This window comes from Hyperolius riggenbachi, chromosome 1, assembly GCF_040937935.1.
Source record: "Hyperolius riggenbachi isolate aHypRig1 chromosome 1, aHypRig1.pri, whole genome shotgun sequence".
In the NCBI taxonomy this organism is placed as follows: domain Eukaryota; kingdom Metazoa; phylum Chordata; class Amphibia; order Anura; family Hyperoliidae; genus Hyperolius; species Hyperolius riggenbachi.
The window spans coordinates 298,210,118-298,226,483 of NC_090646.1; the positions used below are offsets into that span (position 1 = coordinate 298,210,118).

Genomic DNA, 16,366 nt, shown 5'->3' on the forward strand with positions numbered 1-16,366 from the left:
GCCGATTTGCATAATTTTTTTTTCCTACACGCAGCTAGCATTTTGCTAGCTGCTTGTAGTACGCGATCGCCGCCGATTCGCCGCTACCCACTGCGCCGAGCCGCCCCCCCCCGACCCCTGCGCAACATGGCCAATCAGTGCCAGGCAGCGCTGAGGGGCGGTTCGGGATTCCCTGTGACGTCCCGACGGTGACGTCATCCCTCCCCGTCGCCATGGCGACCGGGGAAGCCCTGCAGGAAATCCCGTTCTCAACGGGATTTCCTGCAAACTCTGATCGCCTAAGGCGATCGGAGTGGGTGGGGGAATTCCGCCGCTCAGCGGCTATCATGTAGCGAGCCCAGGATTTTAAAAATAAATAAATAAAAAAAAGAGTGCGGTGCTGCCTCCTTGCCGGATTTTTTAGACCGGCAAGGAGGTTAATACACTCAGACCAGTTGCTGTTAAAATTAGATTTTTATGGTGACACTCCCGCTTTAAGGGGGTCAATTGTAAGTTTCCCTCTTTTAATTTTCTCTGAAGAGTAGAAATATGGGGGTCTCAAAACAACTCTCAAATGACCTGAAGACAAAGATTGTTCACCATCATGGTTTAGAGAAAGGATACAGAAAGCTTTCTTAGAGATTTCAGCTGTCTGTTTCCACAGTTAGGAACATATTGAGCAAATGGAAGACCACAGGCTCAGTTCAAGTTAAGGCTCGAAGTGGCAGGCTAAGAAAAATCTCGGATAGACAGAAGCGGGGTGAATGGTGAGAACAGTCAGAGTCAACCCACAGACCAGCACCAAAGGCCTACAACATCATCTTGCTGCAGATGGAGTCACTGTGCATCGTTCAACCATTCGACACACTTTACACAAGGAGATCCTGTATGCGAGAGTGATGCAGAGGAAGCCTTTTCTCCGCCCACAGCACAAAGAGAGCCGCTTGAGGTATGCTAAAGCACATTTGGACAAGCCAGCTTCATTTTGGAATAAGGTGCTGTGGACTGATGAAACTAAAATTGAGTTATTTGAGTATAACAAGGGGCGTTATGCATAGAGAAAAAAAAAACACAGCATTCCAAGAAAAACACCTGCTACCCACAGTAAAATATGGTGGTGGATCCCTCATGCTGTAGGGCTGTGTGGCCGGTGCAGGGACTGAGAATCTTGTCAAAGTTGAGAGACGCATGGATTCCACTCAGTATCAGCAGATTCTGGAGACCAATGTCCAGGAATCAGTGACAAACCTGAAGCTGCGCCAGGGCTGGAGCTTTCAAAAACGACCCTAAACACTGCTCAAAAATCCACTAAGGCAGTGTTCCCCAACCCTGTCCTCAAGGCCCACCAACAGTGAAATCCACAGAGGTGTTTAATCAGCTCTGCTGAGACACTAATTTCCTCACCTGTGCATGTTTGTGGTTATCTGCAAAACATGTACTGTTGGTGGGCTTTGAGGACAGGGTTGGGGGACTCTGCACTAAGGCATTCATGCAGAGGAACAAGTACAACATTCTGGAATGGCCATCTCAGTCCCCAGACCTGAATATAATTGGAAATCTGTGGTGTGAATTAAACAGAGCTGTCCATGCTCGGAAGCCATTAAACATGAATGAACTAGGGATGTTTTGTAAAGAGGAATGGTCCAAAATACCTTCAACCAGAATCCAGACTCTCATTGGAACCTACAGGAAGTGTTTAGAGGCTGTAATTTCTGCAAAAGGAGGATCTACTAAATATTGATTTCATTTCTGTTTTGGGGTGCCCAAATTTATGCACCTGCCTAATTTTGTTTAAACAATTATTGCACACTTTCTGTAAATTCAATAAACTTAATTTCACTTCCCAAATATCATTGTGTGTGTCTCCTATATGATATATTTAACTGACATTTTTTATCGTAACAACCAACGATTTATACAGGAACACCATGACGATTAACAAGGTTGCCCAAACTTTTGCATCCCACTGTATTGTTGGTGTCTGAATTCAGCATATCAAATACTCTTGAGTACCCCTGTTAACAACCAAACAAGCTGACAGAGTCAGTAGGAGGTTACTGACTGGCATGTTACATAAGTTCCATGACTTGCATAATCAGGTGTTCTGAACTCCCTATGCTGAATTCAGGGCTGGCCCTAGGCTTGTGATGGCCCTGGGCAGAGAAAGAATCAGTGGAACCTTCGCCTGCCAATGTCAATACAGTATCTTATGCACGGTAAATGGTCACTTATATTGCAGACACTGCATAACAGCCTTGTGCTCATGACAAAAATGTTTAATGTTAGCTGAAATTTTCCACTGCATTTTGCCTCCGCCCCCACTGTCCCAGCGTGGCGTCCTTTCTCTATGCTGTTGGCGGTAGTGCTGATGAGGACAGCCTCCCAGGCGACTAGGCTGCAGGCAATGCATTTACTAGTAATGCACGCAGGTGCTGGCACAGCACACAAAGGCGGTGTCACTGTGACCTGCTGCACTGTAATGACGTGTGTAGCCATAGTGACCAGCTCATCCCCGGGTGAACGCATGTGATGCTCGTACAGGACTGGTGGCACATGCCTTAGGCTGCCTAAAATGGTTATACATGAGAACTTCCGGTTCCAGCGCCTATATGTGAGGAAGCAGGAGAAAGGAGCTTTGCATTGCCGCTAACATATACAAGGCAGGCAAGTGCCAGCAACACACCTGGCACGCCCCAAAAGGCAGTACCCACTCACCCACATCAGTGGGGAGCTTTATGGACCTCTACTTCAGGCGGTTAGCGATCAAGCATGGCCAAGGGGATAACACTACAGGCAGCTCCAAGATGGCGCGCCACCATCCGAGACATGTGCTGGAAGCACTCGCAGAAGAGCATCGTGGTTGATGCATTGATTCAAACAAAGGCAATCGCAGTGCATCCGTCAGTCGGGACAGCCAGTAGCTGGCAAGGAAAGTAGCCAAACAAATCTCTCTGGACTTACAGGGCATCATTAAGACGGCGGTGACAAAATCTGAATACGGCACTGACGAAATCATGCAAGAGCTGCTGAGGGCCATATACAGCAATGCGAGGAAGATCTAGATCAGCCAAGCTAAAAGAGGTGATCAAGCAGGAGTCATGTACAAGCATCCTTGATCTTGATCCAGATGCAATAATCTGTGAATCTGTGGAGCAGTACAAGCAGAGTACCCTGCAGGTATTTTGTGAAGCTACCCTTCCTCAACTCCTCGGTGTGGAGGGGCCATGTTGAGTCGAGAAAGCACTGCACTAGTAGTGCACTTGTAGGCACAGAGCTTCCTAGCAGCCAAATATCAACGCCCCGTATTGTCAGAATTCTAGCGGTTTATTTATGCAGGAAAAGCTGTCAGCTGTTTTAAGCGGTTTTAAGTTTTGATGTTCTATGCAAACGTTTATTGTAAACTGTAAAGTTGGGGTACTTCTTTCAAATATTGCTCTGGGACATCTCAGCATATTCCAGGCTGTGAAACTTAGAAGATTTTTTTAGTTACAGAAGCGAAAACATTTTTGTTTATGTTACAAGCATCTTTCAAATGTCAAGGTTAGACAGCGCAGTATGTGAAGAAAAGAAACAAGTTTAAAAGTCACATTACTGCAGCGGTCATATATATATACATCAATCAGTTATTATACAAATATTATTAATCTAAATAATAATCAATACAGTATTTTTAAAGAAATAATTATTGTTAAACCCTATAATTACATATAATAGAATTTATTACTTTGAATTACAGTTAAAAGCTGGATTTTGCCAGTGATAGATGAGACAGTAAAACTTTCATAAGATTGTTTTAACTTGTAAGCTAGAAGATTGTTGACATGTACTTGTTACGAGGGAGTTACTGCCAGCAAGAAAAGATACAATTTCCCAGCCAGGGAAAGTCAAAATATGAAAAATATAAAGCAAAAAGAAGGGGTTTTCCCAATTATTTATTTACATGATTAAATGGTGACCTCTGCCGATGGAAATTCTTATATTTATTTCTTCATAAGAAAGGCAAATATATAGAACATGATTTTATATTATGAAATTTTAATGTGCAATTATATATTATGTGATTGTTTTAAGAAAAATTATATAATAAGCTGTATATTTAAATAAGTATAATAGAAGCCCTGTATGTTTCAATAAGCCTTAAATTGCTGAAGACTCTTACAGGTCTGTGTTAGTATCAACCTGACTAATCTTATGTCTGGGAAAGGACAGACACATTCCAAATTAGCAGAAGGACACATTATCTAGAAATGCGTCATGAAGGACATTGTTTAATGTTTGAAAGTCCCAATGTCTGGGGCAAATAAGTCAACCAGCAGACAAGATGGCTGGTGACGTCCATTTTTTATTAACTGTGTCAGAAATGACCCGATATCAAATGTCAGAATGTGTAAACACTCCAAATACGTTAATTCTCACAAGATAAGTTAATTAAGGAATTTATAAACAAAAATATTATGACTTAGGTATTCAAAACATGATAAAGCATAGACGCATGGAAGTTTCAGCCAATCAGAACTTGAGATTTAGGGAAATTCCAAATTAGGCAGCCATATTGCATCCAATCATTATAAAAGTAGGAGCTGAAAGCTCATAATTTGCACTAGCCTACCAATCTCCTAAGAAGACACACGAGACAGAAGCTACCTTCCTACACGTGGTTCTAGATGTTGAAGGGATGACAGAGAAGGGGTAATATGCTTAAAGGGAAGGTTCAGGGACTGTTTAAAAAAAATAAAAATCTGCATCCACTTACCTGGGGCTTCCTCCAGCCCGTGGCAGGCAGGAGGTGCCCTCGGCGCCGCTCCGCACGCTGCCGGTGGTCTCCGGTGGCCGACCCGACCTGGCCAGGCCGGCGGCCAGGTCGGGCTCCTTCCGCGTTCCAAAATGCGCCTCACGGCGGCGCGCTGACGTCATCGGACATCCTCCGGGCTTTACTGCGCAGGCTCAGTAGTTCTGAGCCTGCGCAGTAAAGCCCGGAGGACGTCCGATGACGTCAGTGCGCCGCCGTGAGGCGCATTTTGGAACGCGGAAGGAGCCCGACCTGGCCGCCGGCCTGGCCAGGTCGGGACAGTCCCTGAACCTTCCCTTTAATATTCTGGTGATTTACTTTCTTAATTTTTCAGCATTAAGTTCTGTTCAAATATTAGTAAAAAGTTTTTTTAGAAGCTATTTTTTATTACTACAAGTTTTACATAGCTACTATATACACAGCTATTGATACAGATGAGACTACTTTTGATCTTATTCTACATAACACAACGGTTATATTCTTTTTTGAATGTAGAAGATTGATAATTGCTTGGCTCTAAAGCCTTGATGAGATGGAATACTGTTAGAAGGAAACACTACTTGGAACTGTTCATATTTTGTATATACGCTGTATGATAAGCAAATACAATTTTTTATATACATCATATACTGAGTGCTCTGATTCATTTCAAGGTATACCGTCAATCTATAATTAATGTTATAGAGGGTTCAGACCCAGCTATGCCGGATTTATATGATAGCAACACTTTAAAGGCTGGTCCTTTACTGAGTTAGCAATCATGAAAAAGGCTAGAACCGCACAGGTTTTTGACAGTATGGTCATGGTAAGATACCCTGAATATAATGTAAAAGCTAAGATTTTTAATGCCTTCAGGTTAGTATGTGAGGCTTTAATTTATCAAGAATATTCATTTGAATATTCATTTGAAGTAACCAAGCAGAGACAGACCTTTAGCCCTATCTGCTCCACTCTGTTCAACAAAGGGTTAAAATGTGCAATTCTGCACCCTGCAGTGCAGAGAGTCACTGACAAGAACAATTGCTCACGTTTTTCAACATCCACAGGAGGCGAAAGCATGAATTTGCTCTACTGATTCCGAGGAGGAAAGAAACCAAAAAAGACAAAATATGCCGTAGCCAAAAGATAGGGCGGTTGACTGAACTTGCTTCAGGAATAGATTTGTTACCATTAAAACATGATATGCTTGCACAGTTGTAGCGGAACACATGGAACTGCACATTTCTGGTTGATTGTTATTTAGCAAGTTCCTATGTTATTAGCTCACTCTATGGGAAAAAAAAGAGAAGTCCACTCCTTGGTTAAGGATTTCTACTCTTATTTTTGTTCATGTTTATATGCACAGCTTACTGAACTTCTGCTGCTAGTTGCAGTCAGTTGGGGAGGGGACTGGAGAGGGCTACTCTCTTCTCAGGTAAAGGTATATTTCTGCAATGTGTGGTATAAGACTCTTCATTTTAATGGGCCTGTTTTGTCCTCACACCTAAAGATTTATTACCAATGCCCTCTAGGGTAGTTTTGTGGAACGTTAAAGGCCTGAGGTCTCCCATCAAGCAAGCCCAGGTATTTAAAAGAATTGCAAGCAGACAGCGCTGTTACAGGAAATGCACTTCGGTGCAGACAAAATTATATTCTTGCAAAAGAAGTGGGCGATGCACAGTTTTTGCTCTCCAGAGAAAAGCAAAAAAAGCAGGGGGGTCATAATTTTAATAGGCAAGAGTTTAGGTAATAACAGTACTGACAAATCTACTATGATGAGGGAGGATGGGCCTGTGTTTCTCTAAACTTACTTCATGACATCTTGGTCATTCATGTTTATGCTCCTAATGCAGACTTGTTCTCGTTGCATCCAGCATATCCAGTGTATCTTAGCATCAACAATACTGACATTAGTATAGTAGGAGGGGATTGGAATACGATAGGTGCCCAGAAAGATAGATCGAGTCAAAGCATAGGTGCAATGTATAAACCAACTCTTTCCCCTTTAGCTAATACCATACACTCCATACAGCTGCTGGACACCTGGGCTTCAATTCATCAAAGGGTGTTCGATAACAAAATCCCAGTCCTTAAAATACCGCATTCGGTATTTTACACTTCACTGTGCTAATTCATCAATATTTTCACATGTGAGGTAGAGGTTCGTTAAGTTACCGAAGTACTACGGCTTCAGTTCATCAAAGGCTGTTAGATAATGGCAGAGTGGTGCAGAACAGCTTGGAATGTCTCTGTGTTGTTACAAGCTGATAACAATAGAAGGCATCCAGACATCCCTTTACATGTAAACGTGTTATATTTACTGTTACTTATACTGCCTCTGCTGCTCTGAATCTGTCCATCAGTGTTTCTTAACATTTTACTTATTTGCCACAAATAAACTTCCTGGAGACATTACAAATGCCATGCTTGGTGATTTCACCACTTGCATCTTTGCATATTCAAACAGGGACTCAAAGGGTTACACCACCGTTCTCTCTGCTCACTGCCTGGGGGGTCTGGAAGTGAGCACTGAAGTGAGAAACTGAAAAATAAGCACCTATCAGCGGCACTTGCAGGAGAACAGGGGCTGTTTCTATTGGCTGCCTGCTCCTGCTAATCATGAAAACATTCACACAGAAGGCTTTCGAAGTCTATAAGGACAGGGGAGAGCTGGAGATAATCACCGAATGTGTGAGTTAATGCGGTAACCTTGATGAATTAACATTTACTGACATTTGCTGACGTGTTGAGCACATGTCGGTAATTTATCTCATTGCTCTGTCATTTCAGCTTCTCATTCGGTAACAGCTTTGATGAATTAACATTTTCGAAAGTGCTCCGTTAAGTCAGCTGTTTTCAGCATTACCGAATGCGGTAATGCTTGATGAATTGAAGCCCTGGTGTTTTAAGGTCTGCTGTATTTAAAATGAACCAGAGACGAAGCAGTATCGAAAGTTGTGGTAGGGCACACCATGAAAAGTCGGGTGCTTGGTATTGTGGCATAGGCAAACCACCATCAAAGTCTGTATTCAAATATACCAGCACTCTCCAAAACGTTCAAAGAAATCACGCTCTTTTTATTGAGCTGACATATCCACAAGAAACCGACAATTGTCTCGGGGGCCTCGCAGGGTCCCCCTTTCTTAAGGCGTGTGGTTACGCCTTGAGAAGCACCCTCATGTATTTTACCATATCTATCAGTGGGAACATTAGAGAAAAAACCTACCCTGCTCTGTTTCATTCTTCACTGTTCAGCATACTTCTTTTCAGCCCTGATAAAATCCCTGACTGAGCATTCAGTCTGCCTTTGCTCATGAATCATTATAGCTGAGTCTGTCTTCTCTGGTGTCTTTTCAAACTCAAGCCTGCCCCCTTGTGGCTCTGCTCAGGAATCATTATAGCTGAGTCATTATAGCAAAGCCAGACTAAATGCTCAGTCTGGGATTTTATCAGGGCTGGTAAGAAGCAAGCTGAACAGTGAAGAAAGGAACAGAGAGCAGGGTAGGTGTTTTCTCTAATGTTCCCACTGATATATATGGTAAAATACATGAAGGTGCTTCGTCTCTGGTTCACTTTAATATCAGGAAGCTGATGACTGTCCTTGAGCAGGTCAAAGCATACCCCCGTGACCCATAAGTCAGTGGCGATCTTAAGTTTGGATGTGGATAAAGCTTTTGATGCAGTGTGCTGGGACTGGATTCATATCAGACTCATTTCAGCTGCAGTAGGGTACAATCCTCTATACTTTTTAATTTACCATCAGAGCCCATGGCGAGACTACTTGATAAACAAGTTCAGGGTATAATTATAAATGACAAATGAATAGCACAGATGCTTTTCACCGATGACATCTTATTCGTCTTAACCTAATTTCCAGTATAGGATTAGACTCCGGGTTCAAGATAAACAAATTTAACCACTTCACCACTGAGGGGTTTTACCCCCTGAGCACCAGAGCAATTTTCACCTTTCAGCGCTCCTTCCATTCATTCGTCTATAACTTTATCATTACTTATCGCAATGAAATGAACTATATCTTGTTTTTTCCGCCACCAAGTAGGCTTTCTTTAGGTGGGACATTATGCCAAGAATTATTTTTTTCTAAATGTGTTTTAATGGGAAAATAGGAAAAATGTGGGGAAAAAAATAATTATTTTTCAGTTTTCGGCCATTATAGTTTTTAAATAATGCATGCTACTGTAATTAAAACCCATGAAACGTATTTGCCCTTTTGTCCCGGTTATAAAACCATTTACCGTATTTTTCGGACTATAAGACGCACTTTTTCTCCCCCAAAAGTGGGGAGAAAAAGTCCTTGCGTCTTATAGTCCGCATGTAGAAAAAAGTAGTACACAAATTGGAAAAGAAAAAAAAAACGTTTCTTACTGTTTAGTGTTCTCTGTGCGTGCGGTGCAGTCAAACACCTTTCCCCCTCCTCGCCAGCCTTATTCAGTACCCCCCACTGCAGCCCAGCTCAACGCAGCCGGTCTACCCGCCCTCAATGCTGCCGCCTATTAGTCGCCTCCACGCTGCCATCCATGCCGCCGCCATCATCTTCTTCCATGCCGATCTCCGTGATGCTGTCCAGCCGCCATCATCTTCTTCCATGCCGATCTCCGTGATGCTGTCCAGCCGCCATCATCTTCTTCCATGCCGATCTCCGTGATGCTGTCCCGCCGCCGCCATCATCTTTCTCCATGCCGGTCTCCGTGCTGCTGTCCCGCTGCCCCCATTATCTTCCTCCATGCCGGCTTCCAGTGCTGCTGTCCCGCCGCCATCATCTTCCTCCATGCCGCAGTAATCCGCCTCAGCCAGCTCTCCAATGCGCCTCCATGGCTGCTTTCAAAGTCCCTGCACGGTGGCAGCTGCAGCGTGGCATTAGATGGGAGATCGTAGCGGTAGTTATGACTACCGATGCTTCAGTACTTCCTGGTTTACGCCCCCTAATGACGTCTGACGCTCATGCGGGGGAAGGAAGTACAAGGAAGTACTGAAACATCGGTAGTCATAACTATCCCTAAGATCTCCCATCTAATGCCACGCTGCAGCTGCCACCGTGCAGGGACTTGGAAAGCAGCCATGGAGGCGCATTGGAGAGCTGGCTGAGGCGGATTATTGCGGCGGCACAGAGAAGGATCAACCACGATGGTAGATGACTAACGCTGCAATTGGCCCTGAATCACTCACAATACATGAAGACAGCCGGTGCAGCCCCCACCGAGATCTACCCTCATAAAGGGATGTCATGATTGTGCTGCTGCTTCCCTGCCAGTCAAGATCATCACAGCTGACATCAAGGACAGGAGTGCGTGGATGGACAGCTGGATAGGTGAGATCACAAGTTGTAGCTGATGGAGAGGCAGGGGCTAGTTTGATGTAGTGTATTGTTACTGATGGGGCAGCAGGGGTGGGTTAATGTAGTGTAGTAACTGGAGTGGTAATTGGGGACTAGTGTAATGTAATGTAATGTAGTGTAGTGTAGGGTAGGGTTACTGGTGGGGCATCAGGCTTTAGTGTAGGGTACTTCTACAGGTGAGGGCAGCAGGGTTTAGTGTAGCTAGGCACTTAAGCTCAGTTATTGTAGCTGGCGGAGAGTGCTTGGGGGGGGGGGGGGGGGAGTTCTATAAGATGCCCCTGCACCATGGATGCACACAGGTTTAGTATATTTTTTTTCCTGGTTTTTGTCCTCTAAACCTAGGTGCGTCTTATGGTCCGGAGCGTCTTATAGTCCGAAAAATACGGTAAATTATGTCCCTATCACAATGTTTGGCGCCAATATTTTATTTGGAAATAAAGGTGCATTTTTTTCATTTTTGCGTCCATCCCTAATTACAAGCCCATAGTTTATAAAGTAACAGTGTTATACCCTCTTGACATAAATATTTAAAAAGTTCAGTCCCTAAGGTAACTATTTATGTATTTTTTTTAATTGTAAATTTTTTAATTTTTTTTTAATTACAAAAAAAAAAAAAATGGGGAGTGTGGGAGGTAATGAGTTAATTTTATGTGTAAAAGTCATTTATTTGTATGTGAAAAATGTGTAGGGTGTAGTTTACTATTTGGCCACAAGATGGCCACAGTAACTTTTTGTTTTAATGCGACCTCCAAGCTTCCTTCCGGAAGCTTGGAGGAAGTATAAGGAGGCTGGACACGTGAGTTTTTTCTCACAATGATCGCGCTGCCCATAGGAGAGCAGCTGATCATTGCGGGGCTTAGATCAACGAACGGGAATGGATTTTCCCGTTCATTGATCTCTGGGCGAGCGGGCGGCGGCGTGTTTACTAGCGGCGGGCGGCGTGTTTACGAGCGGGAGCGCGGGCAGCGTCGGGAACGCGGAAAGTACGTGTTTCTCCGTCCCTGGTTGTTAAAGGATGGAAAAAGGGGCGGAGAAATACGTACGCGCGGGGGTAAAGTGGTTAAGAGCGAGTTTTTTTTATTTATTTTTTTTATCTTTTTTATCTACAAAGGCAGGCACCCAAACCCGCCTTTATTTCTGGCATTCCAGTAATGCACAATACAACTATTTGGGACTCATGGTTAAGTTCTCATGAAAACCTGCTCAACTATATGTCCTCAGTTACTGTATACTACATAAAGGCAGCGATTTCATAGTTCGATCATTTGTCCAAAATCCCACTGGGAGTTATGGGAAGAGCAACTCTGATTCACATGAAAATCTTTGGACGCCTCCTCTGCCTCTTACAAATTTTAACCCTTCTACTTAAACACCTGGATGTCCAAAACACGGATAGGGCCTTTTCTAAATGTATATGGAACTCCAAGAGAACAAGAGTAAGTCTTCGTAAAATAAGAGTCCTAAAACATATGGGGGGGGGGGGCGAGATTCAGGGTGCCTGACATTTGCAGATACAATTTGATGTGCTTGTTCAGACGCTGTGGGACTGGGATCTGTGGTACCAGTATCTTCTATAATTATGCCATTGAAAAAGAGGTAGCAGAACCATGGACGTTGCCGGGTCTTTTGCACTCTACCTAGTATGCTCTTCCCGTTAGATTGAAACACAGTGGCCTTTTTTTGTGATACTACAGTGACATGGAAAGATGTGCAAAAGCTTTGTCATCTTCCATGGAGACTTTCTAAATATCTATCTATATGGCAGTCCAACCTTTTAGGCTGGAATGCAACATGGGGAAGACAAAGGCTTGCAAAATGGCTTACCTATGACAACCTTAGAAGTCATTATAATCTGCCAAGTCACAATATTTGCACTATGCACAAGTTAAATCTTTTGCTAAAAGTCATCTTACCAACATCCCTGACATAGCTAAGATTTTACCATTTGATGTATTCTTAAAAACTGATGGAGGAGCCTTGTCCCTGTCTGCAATACAGAAAGGCCTTCAAGAACTCACTGTGAAAACTAACGCCCTTGTGAATCTAAAAAGATGGTCCAAATATTTCCTGATGAATAACCTTGAGGAACATATCATGGAAGGTAATAACACTGGTAGAAAAATCATAGTTAGTGAGAAATTGAGAGATTCACACCTCCTGGTGTGGTTTCATGCAAAATATGCCTTTAATATCCTTTACAAATCACGTCCGGAAGGCTATAAAAGACAGAATGCCCCAAATGTGGTACAGTAGATGCAGATGTGGTACATTGCTTCTGGACATGCCCAGTTATTGCAGATTTTTGCGTCAAGGTTTCTCATTATTTGACTAGTACAGTATTAATAATGTTACATTATTTTTAAGAACATATTCTGCTCTTGTTCAATTATTTTAGTCCTGATGTATAAAATAGTAATCAATGACTCAATGTATCAGATTTAGCTCATACTGGTTTCCTGGTGGCACATAAGTCAATTTATAATAGGTGGACATGCTCAGCTGTCTGGGATGTAAAAGAAGAAGGACTACATCTACTTAACTTAGAACATCCTGCGAAAACTAGCCTTTTTTTGAACTTCCGTATTAAGAAAAGAGCAGGGGTGGGGAGGAGATTTTTGGGATGGGAGAGGCGGAAAGCAGGAAAGGGTAGAGGGAAAAAAGATTTCGTTTTTTTTGTTTTTTTTTTTCTTTTTTTGATGTCATACACATGACCTCTGGCAATTAGGGAGGGTAAGGAGAATAAACCTGGCCTCACTTGGGTTAATAAGTCTTTCTCTGGGGTGGCAAGAGGTAACAACCTTCCCACTAAGGGTGGGAAACAAGATTGATGAAGGATGACGCACGTGCCAATGAGTATTAAAAAAATAAATAAAATAAAAATATGTTTAAAATGGTAGGTATAGGAGGACCTAACTTACCAGGTAAGAGCTAATAGCAATGGTATTTCAAATACACTTTATCGAATAAATGTTTCATGGGACAACCCGGCTTCATTGGGTAAAATACAAGATTTGGAGTATGTGGAAGGCACAAAAAGACTACAAGGTATCATAACCACATACTGTATCTCACAAAAGCAAGTACACCTCTGACATTTTTGTAAATATTTTATATCTTTTCATAGGACACCATTGTATATATGATACGTTGATATCAGTGTACAGCTTTTAGATCAGTGTAAATTTGCTGTCCCATCAAAATAATACACAGCCATTAATGTCTAAATCACTGGCAACAAAATAGAGTAGACTGCTAAGTGAAGAATGTCAAAATTGTGCCCAAAGTGTAAATATTTTGAGTGCCTACCATTATTTTCCAGCACTGCCTTAACTCTCGTGGACATGGAGTTTGCTAGTCTTGTACAGGTAGCCATGTGAATCCTCATTCACTCCTCCATGGTGACATCACGATGCTGGTGGATTTTAGGGACCTCAAGATCCTCCATCTTCCATTTAAAGATGCCCCACAGATGCTCAATAGGGTTTAGGTTTGTCTGGAGACATGCTTGTTAACCAGCCTGGCGGTATGGACGAGCTCAGCTCGTCCATCACCGCCGGAGGCTGCCGCTCAGGCCCTGCTGGGCCGATTTTCTTCAAATAAAGAGCAGCACACGCAGCCGGCACTTTGCCAACCGCGTGTGCTGCCCGATCGCCGCCGCTCTGCGGCGATCCGCCGCGAGCAGCGGCGAAAGAGGGTCCCCCCAGCCGCCTGAGCCCAGCGTAGCCGGAACAAAAAGTTCCGGCCAGCGCTAAGGGCTGGATCGGAGGCGGCTGACGTCAGGACGTCGGCTGACGTCCATGACGTCACTCCGCTCGTCGCTATGGCGACGATTTAAGCAAAACAAGGAAGGCCGCTCATTGCGGCCTTCCTTGTTTATTCTGGGCGCCGGAGGCGATCGGAAGAACGCCTCCGGAGCGCCCTCTAGTGGGCTTTCATGCAGCCAACTTTCAGTTGGCTGCATGAAATAGTTTTTTTTTTTATTAAAAAAAAAACCTCCCGCAGCCTCCCTGGCGATCTTATCAGAACGCCAGGGTGGTTAATATATATTGTGGGTACTGTCCTTTAAAAACTTAAAGGCAAAAAAAGTACAGTCCATGTAGCGGGTGTTCCACTATACCCATATAATCTACGTTGCAATAAGTACTGGACTTCAATATATGAAAAAAAAAATTGCGCAAAAATGCAGTGTCTCAAAGATAGTACAAAAACTTTATTGATACAAAACACACAACTTGACATGAAAAATCTGTGTAACTTGAATAAAGAGGCTCAATAAAGGCTTATTCAAATTGTTTAACTGGCAGAAAAAGAAGAACCATATTAGTAGAATTGGCATAATGGTTGAATTGGCAATGACACTAGTCCGTTTTGGGCTGAATATACCCTTCGTCAGGCCAAATAAGCGAATTTACAATTTCTGCGAGGCGTCAGCCAGCGTAAGGAGCCAAGAGAGCAAAGAACGGAGAAAGGCACCTGAGCCTAACAGGTACACAATGTGCAAATCCACTGGCACTACATAGAGGAGGCAGCTAGGTGTGGAGCACGATGTGCCAATTCTACTAATATGGTCCTTTTTTCTGCCAGCCAAACCATTTGAATAAGCCTTTATTAAACCTCTTTATTCAAGTTACATTGATTTTTCATGTCAAGTTGTGTGTTTTGTATCAATAAAGTGTTTGTACTATCTTTGAGACACTGCATTTTCACGCAATTTTTTTTGATATATTACATAAAGTCCAGTACTTATTGCAACATGGAGACATGCTTGGCCAGTTATCCAGGCAGTGGGCATCTTGGAGGAGTGTTTGGGGTTGTTATTTTGGAATATTGCCCTGTGGCCCAGTTTCCAAAGTGAGGGGATCATGCTCTGCTATAGTATGTTACTGTACATGTTGGCATTCTTGATTCCTTTAATAAACGTTATCTCCCCAGTGCTGGCAGCCCTAATGCAGCCCCAAACCATGACACTCCCACCAACATGCTTGATTGGAGACAAGATACACTTGTCTTTGTGCGACTCACCTGGTTGCCGCAACACACGCTCGACACCATTTGAACCAAATACATTTATCTTGGTCTCATCAAACCACAGAACATGGAGTCAGTAATCCAGCCCTTAGCCTGATTGTCTTCAGCAGGCTTTCTTGTGCATCACCTTTAGAAGAAGCTTCTGTCTGGGACGACCGCTAACCACAATACCCCCATCCCATCTTAATCTCTGCAGCAATCTATGCAATTGAGCCAGCACTCATTTGTCTATTTGCATACGACAACATCTTATATAAAGCTGAGCATGAGTAACTTGTCCTGTTAAACTGCTGTAAAGTTAACTGTTCAATAAAATACATATGAAATACCATTGTTTTTGGCTCTTTCCTGGTGAGGCAAGTCCACCTTTACCTACCATTTTAAACTTTTTAAAGTTTTATTTATACTTATTGGCACCTCTGTTATCCTTTATTGAACTGCAATAAATCGGTTAATTCCCTGAAGAAAACCGATGAGAAAACACATACAAAGTATTAAAGCTATAAGTAATAATAACAAAAATGTGAAAATATTAGTTATCACTATATATTTTTCTCTATTGTTCTTCATTCCTTGTTAATAAACACATAATCTCACTTTTTGAGTGCCCAGTGCTGTCATAACCTCCAAAAGTCTCTGATCTTCTCGGCAGAGCACTACTTCCTGTGGTTGGATCAGTATATGGAGTGGAGAAGAGCGATAGCACAAAGGAATTAATTTTTTCAGCTGGGGGAAAAAAGAAAGGGAGACCATATTTAAATCATGACTGACTAATGAAATGGGGAAATAGTCATTGCTTATGCCAAATGCATCACCCGTTGCTTATGCCAAAAGTACAGATTCCCTCATTACAAATCATTGAAAAAAAAAAAAAAAACCAAACAAACCAATTATCAACTGATATTTTTCTTGCAAATGAAACTACCGTATTTTTTTGGACCATAAGACGCACTTTTTCTCCCCTAAAAGTGTGTGTGGGAGTACCTGCGTCTTATAGTCCGAAGGTAACAATTGGGGCCAGCACCAGGAACCCACACAACATATACTGCGGTCAGACACGCTGACCCCTGCCGCCCGCCGCACCAATGCCCCAGCTGGTCACTCACTTTAATTGTAATTTCCATCCTCCCATATTCTTGCTTCAGATGCCGGCCATTAATGTGGGGGGGCTGTCAATCATGGCCGCTGCAGCGGCCAGACACGCTGACCCCTGCCGTCACACTTCCACTTGGCCT

At 43.0% G+C, this 16,366-nt stretch overlaps 1 protein-coding gene across 3 annotated transcripts in view; it reads right to left on the reverse strand.

Annotated features, from left to right (window-relative positions):
• Window positions 1-16,366, reverse strand: part of LOC137508598 (rho guanine nucleotide exchange factor 18-like) — a 168,138-nt gene that overhangs the window by 77,289 nt on the left and 74,483 nt on the right. For all 3 annotated transcript variants that reach the window (XM_068233766.1, XM_068233767.1, XM_068233765.1), the window contains exon 12: window positions 15,729-15,857. In XM_068233766.1, coding sequence (XP_068089867.1) covers window positions 15,729-15,857 — 129 coding nt within the window. The remainder of the gene's footprint in view (window positions 1-15,728; window positions 15,858-16,366) is intronic.